The sequence below is a fragment of the Gymnogyps californianus genome, chromosome 14 (assembly GCF_018139145.2).
Source record: "Gymnogyps californianus isolate 813 chromosome 14, ASM1813914v2, whole genome shotgun sequence".
NCBI classification, from domain to species: Eukaryota; Metazoa; Chordata; class Aves; order Accipitriformes; family Cathartidae; genus Gymnogyps; species Gymnogyps californianus.
Window position 1 is genome coordinate 9,391,302 of NC_059484.1, and position 15,078 is coordinate 9,406,379.

Consider the following 15,078-nt stretch of genomic DNA (forward strand, 5'->3'; position numbering starts at 1 on the left):
CAGCACCGGCTGGGAGGGAAGCGGTGCACAGCTCACCTTCAGCCGCTGCCCCGGCGCAGCCGTGCTCATGCCGGCACCGCCAGCCCTGCCGCCTCGGCTGTCCCCACGCCGGCCAAGGACACGAACACTCCACCGCAGCAGCGAAACCCCTCCATGGCCTGCCAGCGCCCCAAAACCAGTGCTCCCAGTGGCCCCGCCGAGGCGCTGGGAGGCAGGCGCGGCGTGCGGGCGGCTCTGCCATCTCGCGGCCGCGCTGCCACCGCGCCGGGCTGCCACGGGCGCTGCACAGCCCCACGGCACGGCCCCGCGGGTGGGGGGGCGAGCCCATCAGCACGGGTGGGGCACAGAGACAGTATAATATATTATAATGTCAGCGTATCACTCACACAAAATAGCATCGGTGGTGTACAGAGCGCTTCTTGTCACCAGGGCTCCAAGGGCCTCTCAAATGGGTCAGTAGCATCAGCCCCACTGTGCTGCGGGGGGAAACTGAGGCCAGGAGCGGTGCTCGGTGGCCAGGAGGCCTGGGGAGGACCCCGGCCACGGCCCTCAGCCTGGCACCCTCCCGTCGCTGATTATGCGGCTGGGCGCAGGCTGGTGTTGCTGTGCCCTTTAGCAGGACATGAATGCTGCGCTGCCGAAGGGACCACAATGGCACATCAGGGTGGGCACCCAGGCAGGCGTGACACCACAGTGAGGAGCGGGGAGCCACGTCTCTGGGGCTGCTCCACCTCAGCCTCTGCTCGCAAACCAGCGATTCCCCTGAGAGCCTCTTCCCAAGAGCCCCAGATACTCCGTGCCAGGCTGAAGACCCCCTCTGCAGCGCTGCACCCTTTGCAGCTTGGTCCTGATCTAATTTGGGATAATGCTGTCTCATCACCCCTACGGACACTTTTGTCACTGACATGGATTTCAGCAAATCCCTGGAAAACTGCAGCCACCTGCCCTCACTCCCTCATGCTCCTCTCCTTTGTGCAAACACGTACGGGACATGGCACCCTCACACCTACCCATCAAAACGTGCCTCCCGACTGCTGCCCCTCGCACCTGCATCCCCCGGGCTGTATTCTGCCAGCCGCTTCCCACTGCCTTCCCGGCCCGGGGCCACCACAGCCGCCCCCCTCCAGCATCTCCCATGATGAGTCCTTGGGTGCCAAGCGGACGGCTCTCATCCAATGAAGCCTGTGCCCTTGGGTGCCAGGCTGGCCGTGCTCACACAGGCAAGCTCCAGCCCGTGGGCTCCTGCACAGGGACAGTCACCAGGTAGCTGGAGGGCACGTAGCCCCTCTGGCCGTTCACATCCACCAGGCTCCACTCCTTGCTCCCCTTCTTGTCGTGTGGCTCCAGCACCACCACGGGCTGCCCTGCCTGGAGGCTTACCTCCTGCGGACTCCTGGCTGTGAAGGAGAAGCCGGCGACCACCTGCAAAAGGCAGGGGAAGGAGGGAGGAAGCCCTTGCTGGATGTGACAGTCAAAGGGGGAAAGGACATACATGGCAGGGCAGGACCTAGAGGGGACATGGATGTTGTTTCCAAGAGGGCAGCACAGTACTGCCATCAATGGAGGGACACTGGGGACCCCACCAAGCACAGTTCTCTTGCTCTGTCCACCCCAGGTCCCAGCAAGGCAGACACCAGCCTCGCGAGGCACTCGGCCAGGGGCTGTGACACTCCCCTGCTAGGCACATGGCTGCATATGTATGACCACGTGTGCTGGAAAAGCAGGTCCACCTTCCCACCCACACGCTGCACGCACAGGGACTAGCATGGAGCTGGGGGGGTTGTTAGGAATGGCCCTGGGGGGTGTCCCCCACTCTCACCTGGAAAGCTGGGGTGAAGGTGGCCACCTGGGGCCTGGGAGCTTCAGGTGATGCATACGAATGTCGCCTTCTCTCTGTGCTGCTCTCCAGGGCTGGCATCTGCATCCCGGGCGGCTGGCTTTGTACCGGGCAATAGGGCTGGAGTTTTCCAGCAGGCACAAACCCTCGGGGACCTGGAGGACACGCACACACACAGGTCATGGGGCCTCACTGCCTGGCACACATAGGACTGATTGGAGGAGAGAGGAATGACAACTTGGCTGTTGCCTGGCATGGCACAGCAGCCCTGTTCAAACTGGTCCATCACTAGGGGATATGCAGCAGCAAAACCCCCCAAAAAGGGGTTTCAAGATGTTTCTGTGTGCACAGGATTCTCCTTTCCCAGCCATGGTGAGCCACGAGTGCTCCCTCATGGGGAAACCCGAACTTTACAGTTAATGGCTACGGGTGCAGCTGGCAAAGCAGAGGTGGGTTTGGGCTGAGCAAACCCTGGAAGGGAGGACCCGGGAGGCAATGGCCCGCTGTTTCATCCAAGATGAGGAAGTGTTTCGGGTTTGGTTTCTGACCCTGGTGCCGGGGCGGGGAGAGGCTCCCCATAGCGCTCACAGTACCTCCAGCATCCACCAGCCATCTGCTCGTGTTCCCCTTAGTGTCCACACTTTGCAGCAGAGCTACAATCTGTCCCCTTTGCAAGGTCAGGTCCAAGTCTTTGCTGCCACTAATGTTGCTTGTCACTTGGTAAAGTTTGTCTGGGCCATGCTTGCTCACAAGGGAAAGGACCTTCCGCTCTTCAGCAGGGTTCAGAGGCTGGTGGGGAGCAAGAGACACAGTAGCACTTGATGAGACAGGCAGGAGACTGAGGCCTTCCATGTACATGTGCTCTCCTTTCTGCAGGATCGCATCCTAGCGAGAGGCAAGAGGATAAACTCCTTCACACTATCTGCTCTACCTCATGGTTTGGAGATGAGTGTCCAGAACCAGAAGAGCTGAGACTGTTTCATCCCTGGTTATTCCCAGCCAGCAGCTGTCAGGGGCTTGGGGGACATACTGTGGCTGTGGCAAGCCCCCATGCCACTTTCTGAGCCAACCTCCCCCCCAAGGAGATGTTCTGCACTGGGAAGCCACAGTCCTACCTCTTCATCCAGCTGGCCTGAGACACCCCCTTCCCAGCTCCTACCTGTGTCACAGGGCTCGGCGTGACCGTCTCAAATGTCTGGCAGAAGGTACGGAGCTGAGTGCCAGACTGCTGCAACGTGTCTTCCACCATCTTCCAGAAACTAGGCAGAGGCATGCGGCCATGGGGCATCTGTGAAGACAGACCCTGAGATCAGAGAGGGCCCTGGGGAGGGGAAGAGCTGTGGGTAGGGTCAAAAGAAAAGGAGCAGGAAGAAAAGAGGTGAGAAAGCAAGAGAACAGACTGGCCACTAAAGATGCAACTTGCATCTGGGATGTGGTTCCCTTTGGCAAGGACAGCTGCTGCTCTCTGGCATTGAGCCACCTGCCCTGGGCAGGGCAGTCACACGTGGGGCTCTTGGGCTGTACCCAGCCCACCGCAGCGGTCCCTGGGTCCTCCTGTCCTGCCCCAAGCCCACAGTCCATCCCACCTGACTAAAAAGGGAGACAGGAGGATGTAGCTCCGGAGTAGATGTCTGCAGCATAAGCATCCCAGACTGAGCAAGGGGAATTCACCCTCATGTCTAGGTATGTATGAGCCGGAGGATACCTCCACATGGCTGCATCTTGTTCTCATCTTGGTCATGGGTCAGGCCAGGGCCATGCTCTATCCCAGGGCTCTGGACTGGCCTGACCCACCACATTTGCAAACGTCAGGCTCACAGAGTGCTGTCCAGCGAGGAGTCCTGGGAGATATCTCCCAGGGGATGGAGGTTCGAGGGATGCTCGTTCCTCAGGCCAGGAGCTGTCCTCCTCCTTGCCTTCCCAGCACAGAGCTCTCGGAAGCTCAGAGTTAACACTGATCTCGCAGGGAGCACATCAATAAATCACCAGTGGTGTCCTCAAAGAGAGAGCAGGACAGTTCCTGGCAGTGAAGAAGAGACAATTTGGCTTTCCCCAGCTGAAGGGGAGGAGAGATCACTTTCAAATGCTAGACAGCGAGCTCTGTGTCTGCAAGGGCAGGCTTGCACCTCAGCAAACCTTCAGTGCCCTGACATCCAAGTCATGTCCCAAGCCTGAAGAAGGCAGGTCTGGCTCAGCATGTGCGCCGGTTTGGGCACACACATGAAGGGGTCACTCTCACCTGCTCTAGCTCCTTTTCTGCCTGATGCAGGACCTGGGCAGCCAAGTCCCGTTGCAGGGTGCTGAAGGAGCACAGTATCTGCCCCAGGAGCTGCAGAGCCGCCTGGTTGAACCGTGGGAGCTCGGCCACAAGCAGGGCATTGATGGCGAGGTAGGTGTTCATGGCTGCCTCCTCGTCATATGTCACACTGCCCATCTCGCTCTTCCGCTCCTGGATCTCCTCATAGTCCAGCAGCTTGTCCAGGCGCTTCTTGACCAACTGTTGTGGCCCCACCAGCATGTCTGAGAGGCTGAATAGGGGCTGGCAGACCAGCCTGTCCAGCCGTCGCTTCTATGGGGCGAGAGAACCCAAATCTCCATGTGAGCCCCCAGACAAGCCCAGCTGTATGCATGGGGCACTGTCTTACACAGGAGAAAAGGCTCGGGGACCTGTTGAAGGGCTTATGTGGAGTGGGGAGCATCTGAGGCATCCTTCCCTGAAGGCACATAGGATGCCAACCAAAGCAAACCCTTGCTAGAGAGCAGTCATGCATGCCACAATTCAAAACTTGTGCTCCATGCAAATGATCGTGCAGGACCCTCAGGCGCAAGGTCCCACGGGCCAACGGGGGTGCTGCAGTGACTGTCCCATGCAGGTCATAGTGTCCTGGTTTGACAGAAGCCCTCAGCCCAGGGTCTGTGTGGTTATCCCATGTAGCTACCCTCCCTCCCGATGCTGGTGCTCCCTGGGGATGCCGGCATCCAGGTGTGGGCTTCAGGCTGCCCTACCACACTCTTTACTGCTCAGAAAACCTCCCTGACTGTGTTCATGGTGGCAGTCACCACCCAAGAGGGAGTCCTGGAGAACCAGGCAGGGGTGGTGGAACGAGACAGATGGGGGGGCTCTTGGGCTCCTAAAGGTGAGTACAGATGCCCACAAGGTATGGGCAGGTTGGACTGGGGTTTGGCAGCAAGTGCCTTGTGTGAGTCAAATAAACAGTATGCCTGGTTTCCCACCATCCTATGCTCCACTGCAGCCTTGCCTGCATGGCTGGCTATGAACATGTCAGGGCCCTGCAGGCACAAATAGTCTTTAATGGCCCAGACCAGCCTCACCTGGGGCCTCCACCCACACCCCTGCCCACAGCCCGTTTAAGGGCCTTTAGTTGCTACTTGAGCATTGCTGTGGGTGAGCTGGTTTCTGCTTGTCTCCTGGGTGGACCTTTGCTGTAGGTAGCTCAGCTCCTGGATGGACCCCCTCAGATGGATGTGGCAGCTTGTCTCCAGCCCTGGATGGACTTTAGAGCTGTGTTGTAGCCATGTCTCTGGCCCTGTCTCCTTTTGTTTCCTGGAGCTGGTTCCTCATGTGTCTGAGACTGCTGCTGGACTCTGTTATCTGCTCCTTCATGTTCAGGCGCCAGGGGACTGTGCCTGTTGGTGAGGACACTGCCTGCTCTGGGGTCCCCCTCAGCTCTTGGCTGCCCTGTCCTGGAGCCAGCCCCTGCTGTACCCTGGCAGAAGGTGTGAGAGCAATGCTTGGCTGTGATCCTGAAGGAGATATACAGGGAAGGAGCACTCACAAACTCTGGGAAAACAGTGCAATGAAGGTATTCTGCAAAGCGGCGGTACTGCTGGGCAGGTCCCTCATCGATCTGCAGCTCACACTTGTGTGGGGTGGGCAACAGGAATGCCTGAAAGGGAGAAAGCCATCAGACCGGACCTGCAGAAGCTGCCCAACACTAGCTAACCCATCTGTAGCCTATCCCTGTGTTCCCAAAGACATGCCAATGTTCCAGCCTGGGTGCTCTGTGCTAGCAGCCCAGTGGGACTGGGCTACTCTTGTCTGTAAGCCAGGGAGCTTACTTAGGTGTTAACAAACCTCCCCTCTTGAGCAGGGGTCATGCACCAGCTTGCAAAAGCACTCCTACACCAGCAAGGTGGCCAAGGCTGCCATGTGGCCCCAGGCAGCCTGCCCCAGCTTGATGTTCCCTGGTGCTTTGACACTTGGGCTTGGTGCTCCAGTAGCTCCATGGAGTTTCTTGTATTTGTGTACAAAATCTTCTCCCTGCCTCTGCATGGAGAGTGAGACTGGTGGGGAAAGGAAAGTAGCTAGGGATGGTTTGGGTGGAGACCCTCCTCTGCTTTGAGAGGCTTTGCTCTAATGTTAACTGTGTGGGCAGCAGCCTCCTTCCTGCCTGGAGGCAGATTTTGACCCACAACCTCTAGACCCAGAGAAGGGAGCACTGATCTCCTGGAGCCCCAGCCTGCTGCTGGTGCCAAGGGAAACCTGGCCGCCTGCTCCTCCTGGGCTCGGCTTCACTGCCCCTTGGAGCACTGCTCCTGCAGTCAGTCCTGGAGCAGCAGGAGCAGTTTCTGTTTGGTTCTTATCAACCATGGCTGCTATGGGCCTCTCTGAGTGTCCTGATCTCTGTCCTAAACCCTGTCTTTTTGCCTGTGGTCATGTTTAGGAGACCCTTCCTTTGTAGTCCTCCTTGCCACAGGAGGGACTGGAGATGAAAATATAAAAGGGGAAAGGGATTGACCCTTTAAGCAGAAGGCGGCAGCTCTGAGACCTGTGTGCTTTTCCTCAACCCTACAGGGGCTCTTACACAAGCAGAGGTGGCTGTGATGATCTTGTATGCACCAAGATTTGCCTCTCCTTGTGGTGGGGGCACTGGTACAGACAGATGCACGAGGGAACTGCCAGCCAGCACAAAGAGAGGCCAGACTGTCTCTGCCCTATGAGAACATGTCTTCATCGGCTCCTCAGGATGCCTTTGAGAAGCCTTCAGAGGGAGAGAGATGGGGCATGCATGCAGCCTCACCTTCCCCCACCAGCAGCTTCTCTGAAGCTGCATCCAAGCCCCAGCGTGACTCCTAACCACAGCTTATTATCTAGGCTGCCCAGCCTATTTGCAGACACTTCATGTCCTGGCTGAAGCCAAGAAGCTCGCTTACAGAGATGCAGCTTACCGAGGGGCAGTGCCAGACAGGTCCCCAGGAGCACCCTGTCCCCCTAGCTTGTGCCACATCTCACTGTCACACAGATTGCCATCCTCATGTTTTCTATTCTAATCCTATTTTACCCACTCTTTGGGCTACAGGGAGTCTTTCTGTCCCCTTTTCCTCCTTCCCAATCCTATAAGGGGAGTCCTTGTCAATATTTTCATGACAAGGTCTTTCCAGCCCTTGAATTGCTGCTTTTTGAACTCTCTGCCATTTCCTGAGACTTTCCTGATAATACGGTGTCTGGGGATTTCAAGTTTTGCCATTGCTCATACTTTCATTTCCCTCAGATGCCCCAAGGGATTTCCATGAGAAAATCACACCAGCTGCTCAGCTGGGTCATCTCAGAAGGGAATTTTGTTGTTTCCCTGATTCGGGAACAATTCTGCCTTATACCTGTTACACAAGGATTCCCAGGCTGAACAACATTTAGCCTTCTCAGCTATTTAATGTCTTGAAACAGTGATCAGTTTAAGGACCAATTATTCTCAAATGACACCCAACTCAGACTGTGTCAATGAAGCCTTGACTTTGTTTTAAGCTTTGCTGGACCTGAGAGATCCTTGCATGTTGGGCAAGCCCCTGGCACAACGTCTTCAGCTGAGAGATGCAAGTCACTGAACAACCTCAACTGACACTGGTTTCCATAGGACTTGAAAGTATTCTGCAACCCCAAGAAACGGGTCCTGAGGCCTGGATGGGGCCAACCCCCTGCAAGTTATCAGGGTTTTACCTCTAAATGGCCCAGGTAGGATGCCACGTCCTCCTTCAGCACAGCCACACTGGACACCACGCACTGGAACTTCTCCTCTAGGTCATCGTACTCCCTGTCCTCCGTCTGCAAGGCAAGGGGCAGCTTATCCCCAGCACGGGCAGGCCAGGCAATGCCTCGGGCAGGGCTGATGCCCCTCACTGGGTGCTGACGTAAAAAGCAGCCAGGCACCGGCCTGAAGCTTACAGTGCTGGGGACAGGCAGGGGAGACCCTGAGAGGTTCCAGGAATCTGAAAAGGGCCAAGATCTAGGGTGCTTGGGATGCATGCAGAAACAGGGCTTTCGGTGTGGTTGTGGTGCTGGGGAATACCATGGTGTCTTTCCTTTCGCTGGGGTGCCTGAGGGTCCTGTGGGTCCTTTGGGGCCCAAAGCACTCCCCTGCAGTGCTCCGAGGCAGGGACCAAGGTGTGTACCTGCATCCCTCCTACCCCGCTGGTCCTTGGGATTGGGGACCAGAAGCCACCCTTAGGCTGCTTGAAAATGGGACTGTGGCTCATGTGACAGCATGGGCCACTGGGTGTCAGCATTGGCCATGCCACCTCGGCTCCGCTCTCCCCGTCCTGCTGGCAAGGCTTCTCGGGAGGCAGTGGAAAGCCCTAGAAATGACCCAAGGACAAGCAGTGGGTCCACAGGTGGTGGGGTGCGCGCTGCCCACCTTGGCCACGATGCCGGCCTCGTGCATGAAGAGCCGGCTCAGCCGCGTGGTCTTCTTGGCGATGGAGTGCGTGTTGAGGCGTGCGAAGCGGTCTCGCAGCGTCAGGTGCTCGGCCTTGTTGTATTTGGTTGCTGCCTCGGGTGGGGGCACAGAAGGTGGGAGGAAAAAAGATCAGAAGAGGAAACTTCAGGGCAGCACCCTCAGCAGCCTGAGCGGGCAACGCAGGTGAGCAGCACCCGCGTTGCCGCTCGGGCTGCTGAGGATGCTGACAAGTTGTGATCAACAGGATAAGCACAACCCACATCAAAGAAGGGCAGCCCTGGGGAAAGTACTATGAAAACCAAAAAGAAGAGCAAGCTCCCATTTGTGGGGAGCCTGACTTCTCCTATCCCAAGGGCAGGACTGTTCCTCCCCATTCCCCAGCTTCAGGAACGCAGACAGACTGGTTTTGTGCTCTGCACCCCCCATGCCACCCTGCTCCTGCAGCCTTGAGGTCTTGCCCAGAGTGGCATTTGCAGGACCAGAGCAGTGCTGGGAGCTGCCTGCACGAGTCTGCGGCTCCACCAGGCAGGATGGGCGGAGGGCAGGAGAGCTTTGAAGTGATTTAAGTGGGAATTAGTGCAACGCCAAGGGGAAACAACTGGGGTTGAGCTGGGGCTTCCCAGACGCCGTGCCCCCTGCCCGCACTGTGCCCCCTGCCCGCTCACCTACTTCTCTGCGCCGTTTGTACTCGTTGATGTTGGCGTTGACCTGGGCCATGGCGCGGACGGCTGCCTGCAGGGCCGGGTAGGCACTGGCACTGGCAGGGGTGTTCTCCAGGATCTTCCCCAGCAGCAGTGGGTATTTGGTGACCCTCTGCACTGGCATCACCAGGAAGAAGCTGAGGTCCGACGCGCCTGTGTGAGGCCTGATGGAGAGGTGAATCGCTCGAGGTTGGCATGGAGGGCTGCTCTCCTGCCCTGCTGCTCCTCCCAGCTTCTCTGTGAGCATTTTGGGGAGAAAGCAGCCCCTCTCCAGCTGCAGGGGAGCTTTGCTGCCTTGGACCTGCAGGCAAGCTGTGCCTAGCAGCTGTGGGAGGTTTCTGGCTGTGAACCCCTGCTCCGCGCCAGCTGCAGGGCCACCCCTGGGAGCGCTGGCAGGGGGACGCTGTCCCCGCCAGCCCCGAAGGCAGTGCCAGCCCCGGGCGGGCACCCTGCCTCCCTGAACAGTGCTGCGCTTGTCTAGCTAGGAGGCACGGGATCGGCGCTTGCTCCAGAGGCAGTGGGGAGGGAGGATGTGGGCAAAGTGCAGGCAGGCTGCAGGCAGGGCTCCCCTTCTACCCGCACACAAGGCATTGCTCATTTGGGAGGCCCATCGCCTGTGCCCTGAAACAGAGAGCAGCAAATCCCAGCAGCTCCTCCACTGCCACTCCTGCTTCTCCTGGCTCTGACAGTGTTTGTGACCCCCCCAAATAGTTCAGCAGGGTTTGGGCTGGTCCTCCAGGGCCAGCCCGTCTCTCTGGTCAAGCTGGGGAACATGTGCCCTCCGTGGGCACAGCCTCTTGGTCTGTGGAGCAGGCAGGAGCTGTGGGTGCAACCCCATCCCTTGTTTTGGGGTCCACCATAAAAGACCACCAACCTGCAGTGCCCCTTTGGCAAGTGGCCCCAAGGATGCAGGACAGGCTGCTAGGGACTATACCAGGCAATGCCAGAAAGGTGACGGCTGTGACATTACACTCGGCCTGGTGGCACGTACCCGTGCAGGCAGCTTGTCCAGAGAGAAGGGCAAGGCCAGTAGGTAAAACAGGGAGAGGGAGGTGGTGGCCTCAGCAGCAGGTACCTACACTGTTGCATTCAGGGTCTCCAAGATCTCCTCCTGCAGCCTGGCATCTTTGCGGTAGGTCTCCACCAGCAGGAGGGCATGCTCGTAGCTGGCACAGTAGATCTTGTAGACGGTCTCCATCTCCTCCTTGAACTCTTGGAACAGGGCGCCTGGGGAAGGAGAGCGAGGCTAGGAAGGATGGTCCTTTCCTCCTTTCCTATGGCTTCAGAGAAAGGCGGAGGTTTCTCCCCAGCCTGCTGGAAGGGTGAAGCTGGCAGAGCCATGCCAGCCAAACGTGCCGGGGCAGTGCTCTGCACCCCAGCCACCTCTGCTAAGCTGGGCCTGATGCTGCCCCCCACCCTCACTTTCTGCAGGCTGGGCAGGTCTGCCTTGCCCCTGTGGGGTGAGCATGGGTGGCTGCCCGTGGATGGCAGTGTGCAGGCAGCAGTGCTTCCCAGAGCTGAGGGAGGTGCAGGAGGTGTCAGGGTGAGTGGGCTGGGGGCTGCACCCGGGCACAGCGCCGGCCAGCGGCACTGCCAGCACCAGCAAAGGCATGGGTTGGTGCGGGTCAGCTCTTGACTCTGCACCACTTACTGATGCAGAGCAGCTGCTCGTGCTCCTGGGTGGCTGTGGCCTCAAGACCCTTCAGAAACCGTCTGGAGACGTGGAGGATGTCGTCGGTGTTAGAGAAGAGTCCTTCCAGGTCAAGATCAGGCAGCTGAAGGGAACAAAGATGCCCCAGGGTAAGACAAATACATCAGAGAGGTAGACTGTGTGTTCTGGAGGCACTCACACCCTCCTGAGCACTCGTCTCCTTCCAGCCACCCCACGCGACACCCAAGGAGCTGGGGCGATGCTCTGTTTCAGGAGGCATTGGAGATGCTGAGACCTGGCTGTGCTCCCGAGCAGGGCAATGAGGCCTTTTCATGTTACAGATGTAGGGTTAAAGCCATAGGATGGCTGTACTGGGTCAGACCCAATGTCCATCCAACCCAAGAACTTGGCTGATCGGGGGGAGCCCAGGAAGGTGGAAGCTGAGCACACGGTGACCTCCCTGCAGTGATTTGGGCATCTTACAGCTCCTGACAGATTCACCCTACAGTCCCCAGCCCCTGGGCAGGGGGATGTACCCCGTCTCACCTGCTTCTTCTCCAGGTGTGCGCGGATGTCCGACACGCAGAGCTGGATGTTGTGGACATAGCTGGCCTCAGTGGTGATGAGCTCCTCCACAGCCAGCCGCTGGCTCAGCTCCATCCTGTTGCAGAGCATCACCTCTTCGTAGATGGCCTCTTCAGTCTCGGCTGCATCCTCAGCATCGGGCTCTGCCCCGTGGGCGCTCGCCATCTCGGTGGGACACTCTGCAGGGGCTGGCGGGGGTTGGGACAGGCTGTGGGCAAGGGCAGCCCTGGGACCGGTGCTCCGGTGCCCAACCCAGCTCAGGGCCTGTGCTCCCTCCCCTGTGCGGGGGGCACCCCACAGCACATCCCCGGGGACACTCAAGCCATCTGCATTTACAAGAAAGGTGTGGATGACACTCCAAAACCATAAAACCATAAAGTGCTGCAAGCCAGGAGCGGGCTGGCTGTGGAGGGCAGACACCCACGTGTGGCAGGCAGGGACTTGCCACACACACGTGCCCAAACTCCAGTGACCACATGCAGGGCCGGGGTGCAGGCAAGGGGAGCCCCAGCTGCAGGCAGGGGCCTGGTAGCACTCACCCAGCACTGGGACTGCGCAGGGGCTGGTCCCTGAGGGCAGAGTGGGGTTTGCCGCCTCCACTCCTGCTCCTCGCTCCCGGGGCTAGCTGTTCCCTCCCTGCCTTGGCTGTTGGCGCCTGGCGCATTGCCTCGCGTTCAAAAGTCCTATTCAAAGTACAAAGAGTGTTTTTGCAGTGCTTGAACAAGAGGCGTTTCTGTGGCAGGGAGAGATGATTTAAAAGTGACGGTGATGGGGGGAGAAGTGGGCAAAGCCGTGGGCGCCTCTGCCAGAGACACTGGCAGCCCCTAGTGCGCAGTGCCCGTGCCCTGCCCAGCACAGCCTGCTCCCTTCTCCACTCTGCCTGTGGAGAGCGTGAAAAATTGGAGCTGATTCATGCTGTTTCCTCCTCAGGGAACATCCTCTGCTCTAACTGATGCCGAGGAGGATGGAGCAGCTCCCAAAGCATCGCAGATAGAGCTCGGTCCCAGGCAGGAGGCCTTGAGAGAGAGACATGGCACAGCCCACGCCAGCCCAGCGCACAGCTTGGCCGGATCCAGACCCCAGCTGGGGGGAAGGATGCTGCCAGGCAGCCTGCCCGTGGAGGCTGCGGAGGAGGTGAAGAGCAAAGGCAGGGCGGAGGTGGCTTGGCAGGATAAAAGCGAGACAGCACAAGCAGCAGCACAGGGAGGGCAGCTCTGCATCTGCCCTCCGCCGTCTGCCCAGCCAGTGCCAACCTCCACGCCTGACCATCAGCCGGACTGCGACACGCTAGGCGCCCACTTCGGAGGCTGCAGCCCTGGGCACCTGTGGTAGGAGCAGGGAGAGGGGCTGGCAGGACAGCCTGAGCCTCCACTGGGGAAGGGTCCAGCTAACAAGCGGATGACGCATTGGTGAGCACTGGACAGGGTGAATGTCCCCTCCTGGCACTTGCCCACTGCTGCGCTTGGAGGAGAGCCAGACTTGGCACAGCAAACCTGTGAGAAGGTATGGGACCTCTGCCTGCCTTACAGGGGCACGTTACCCTGCCAGCTGTCACCCCTGCCCTCTGCGGATTTGGCTGCCACCCCTGCCTGTGGCATAGCGTTGGCTGCTATGGGACGTGGGGAGTAGGAGACACTTTCCTGCACCCCTTTGGGTGCCTCAGAGGTGTCCAGGCAGAAGGATGCCCATCAAGGACTGTTGGTCAAGCCCATTGTGGGGGTGACAGCAAAATCCTTGCTCAGAGGAAGGGCTGCACTGGAGGCAGGTGGAAAGCTGTGATCTGAGACATCCCCTGAGCCCTGGAGAGATGCCCTGCAGCTTGGGGGCATGCAGGCACTGGGGTGTCGCTGGTCCCTGCGCCAGCATCCCCCAGAGCATGCAGCTGCTTTGGGGAGTTGCGCCCAAGCTGGGAAAACCTCTTTCCCTCTCCTCACCCCCCCGGTCTGAAACATCAGAGGAACAAGGGAATTGTGCAAAATTGAAAAGAAGCATTTCTGGGCAGCGTTGGACCAGGTGGAGAGAGCAGGAGCTGGTTTCACTTCCGAGCTCTCCTCCCAGGCAGCTGCCTGCCTTTGACATGTCACTGCCGCCTCGGTGGCTCCGAGCATCCTTGTCCGTAAAGCGGGGGGACCAGGCAGCGTCCCCAGCCAGCACTCAGAGACCGCGGGGCCCCTGGCATGCTGCGGCGGTGCCGGCTCCAGGCCCACAGCTCCCACCCCGCGCCCCGAGGGACAGGCTCCGGCACGGCCGTGCCACCCCCCCCGCCTCCCCCCTCCCCCCGCCGCTCCCCACGCTGCTCCGGCCCCGGCGCCTCCTCCGCGCCCCGAAACCCGCGGCCCCGGCCCCGGCTCTCACCTGCGGAGGAGGCAGCGGCTGGCGCCGGGGAGCCGTGCCCGGCTGCGGCCGCTCTCCTGCTGCCCGCGGGAAGTTAATGATAAACCCGCCGCGCCGCAGCCGGGGTGGCACGGCCGCCGTGGGCAGGACGGGCGAGCCCACGGCACGGCGTGACGGCACCCACGCGCCTGCCGCCGCCGAGCTCGGCCCCTGGCATCCCACCCGCCGCAGGGCCCGGGCGGGGGGGGGGGGCGCAGGCCGGCAGCGCCGGTCAGATGAGCAGCGACGCGCTCCCTGCGCAAGCCCGGCCGCGGCGGGGGGGGCTGGCAGGCGGCCAGGCAGGCAGCCCGGCTGGCAGCGCGGCTTCACCGCCTCCGCCGGCGGCCAAACCCGGCCGGGAGGGGAGGTGGGGAAAGCGAGCCGGGGGATTCGCTGCAGCGGCGGGGGCTGGGGGGGGATCTCATCTGCCAAAGCAGCTGGATCCCAAGCGCCCTACCTGGGTCTGTATTAGCCGCTGGCATGGCAGCCGTAGCCCCCCCCCTCTTCCCCTTGTCCATCCTCAAACCATGGGGCAGCGCGGTCACCGGCACGGCAGCCCCCGGCGTCCTGTGCCAGGCAGCAGCTCTGGCTGGAGAGCGGGGACGCACCGGCTCGCTCCTGCTGTAAATAAACAGGGACAAGTCTTCTGTGTCTTATGGCCTTGCTACGGCTCCAGTGTGTTGCCGCCTCAGCGCTCGCTAGGGGAGCCCGTGTTGGTGCTCTGGTGCCCTCACAGCCCATCCATGAATGCACAGGCTTCCCCCCTGCGTTGTCCCACAGGCAGGCATGCCACCAGCCACATGCCCCTCTGCTCTGCCATCGCTTCACAGCTGCTCAGCCACGAGAAAAGGGTTTGGAGCAAACAGAAACGAAAATATACAACCGAGGAAGTGGTTGCACAGATTGGGCCATTGGGAGCTAGTGGCTATTTGGCGTGAAGTTGGTTTTTCGCTCGTGAGGTGTTTGCATCCTTATAAACAAGCTATTGAGAAGACAGAGGCTGATCTGCAGCCAGCTCCCGCAGCTGGGAGCCCATCCTCAGCCTGGCCGGAGGGAGGGGACGGTGGCATCTGCGTTTTTCCAGGCTGACCCACAGCATCCAAAAAGTGTCACAGTAAAAAGGACTCTGAGTCTTTCAGTGACTCACACAGGTCACAGGCAGTGTCTGTGTCTAGACCCAAACCTCCCCACGGCCAGGACGAGCTTTCTGGCGCAGCCCTTCCCTCTGGGTCCATTTCT

At 59.8% G+C, this 15,078-nt stretch overlaps 1 protein-coding gene across 1 annotated transcript; it reads right to left on the bottom strand.

Moving 5' to 3' along the window:
* Positions 1-543: 543 nt before the first annotated feature.
* Positions 544-13,874, bottom strand: ARHGEF37 (Rho guanine nucleotide exchange factor 37). The gene is made up of 13 exons (XM_050905570.1): positions 13,822-13,874; positions 11,428-11,654; positions 10,882-11,005; positions 10,310-10,457; positions 9,195-9,394; positions 8,488-8,618; positions 7,794-7,898; positions 5,635-5,745; positions 4,077-4,406; positions 2,997-3,125; positions 2,431-2,626; positions 1,820-1,992; positions 544-1,422 (listed from the first exon to the last, which is right to left on the bottom strand). Exons 2-13 carry the CDS (start codon positions 11,629-11,631, stop codon positions 1,213-1,215), a joined length of 2,061 nt encoding a protein of 686 aa, XP_050761527.1. The 5' UTR covers positions 11,632-11,654; positions 13,822-13,874; the 3' UTR covers positions 544-1,212.
* Between the last annotated feature and the right edge of the window lie 1,204 nt (positions 13,875-15,078).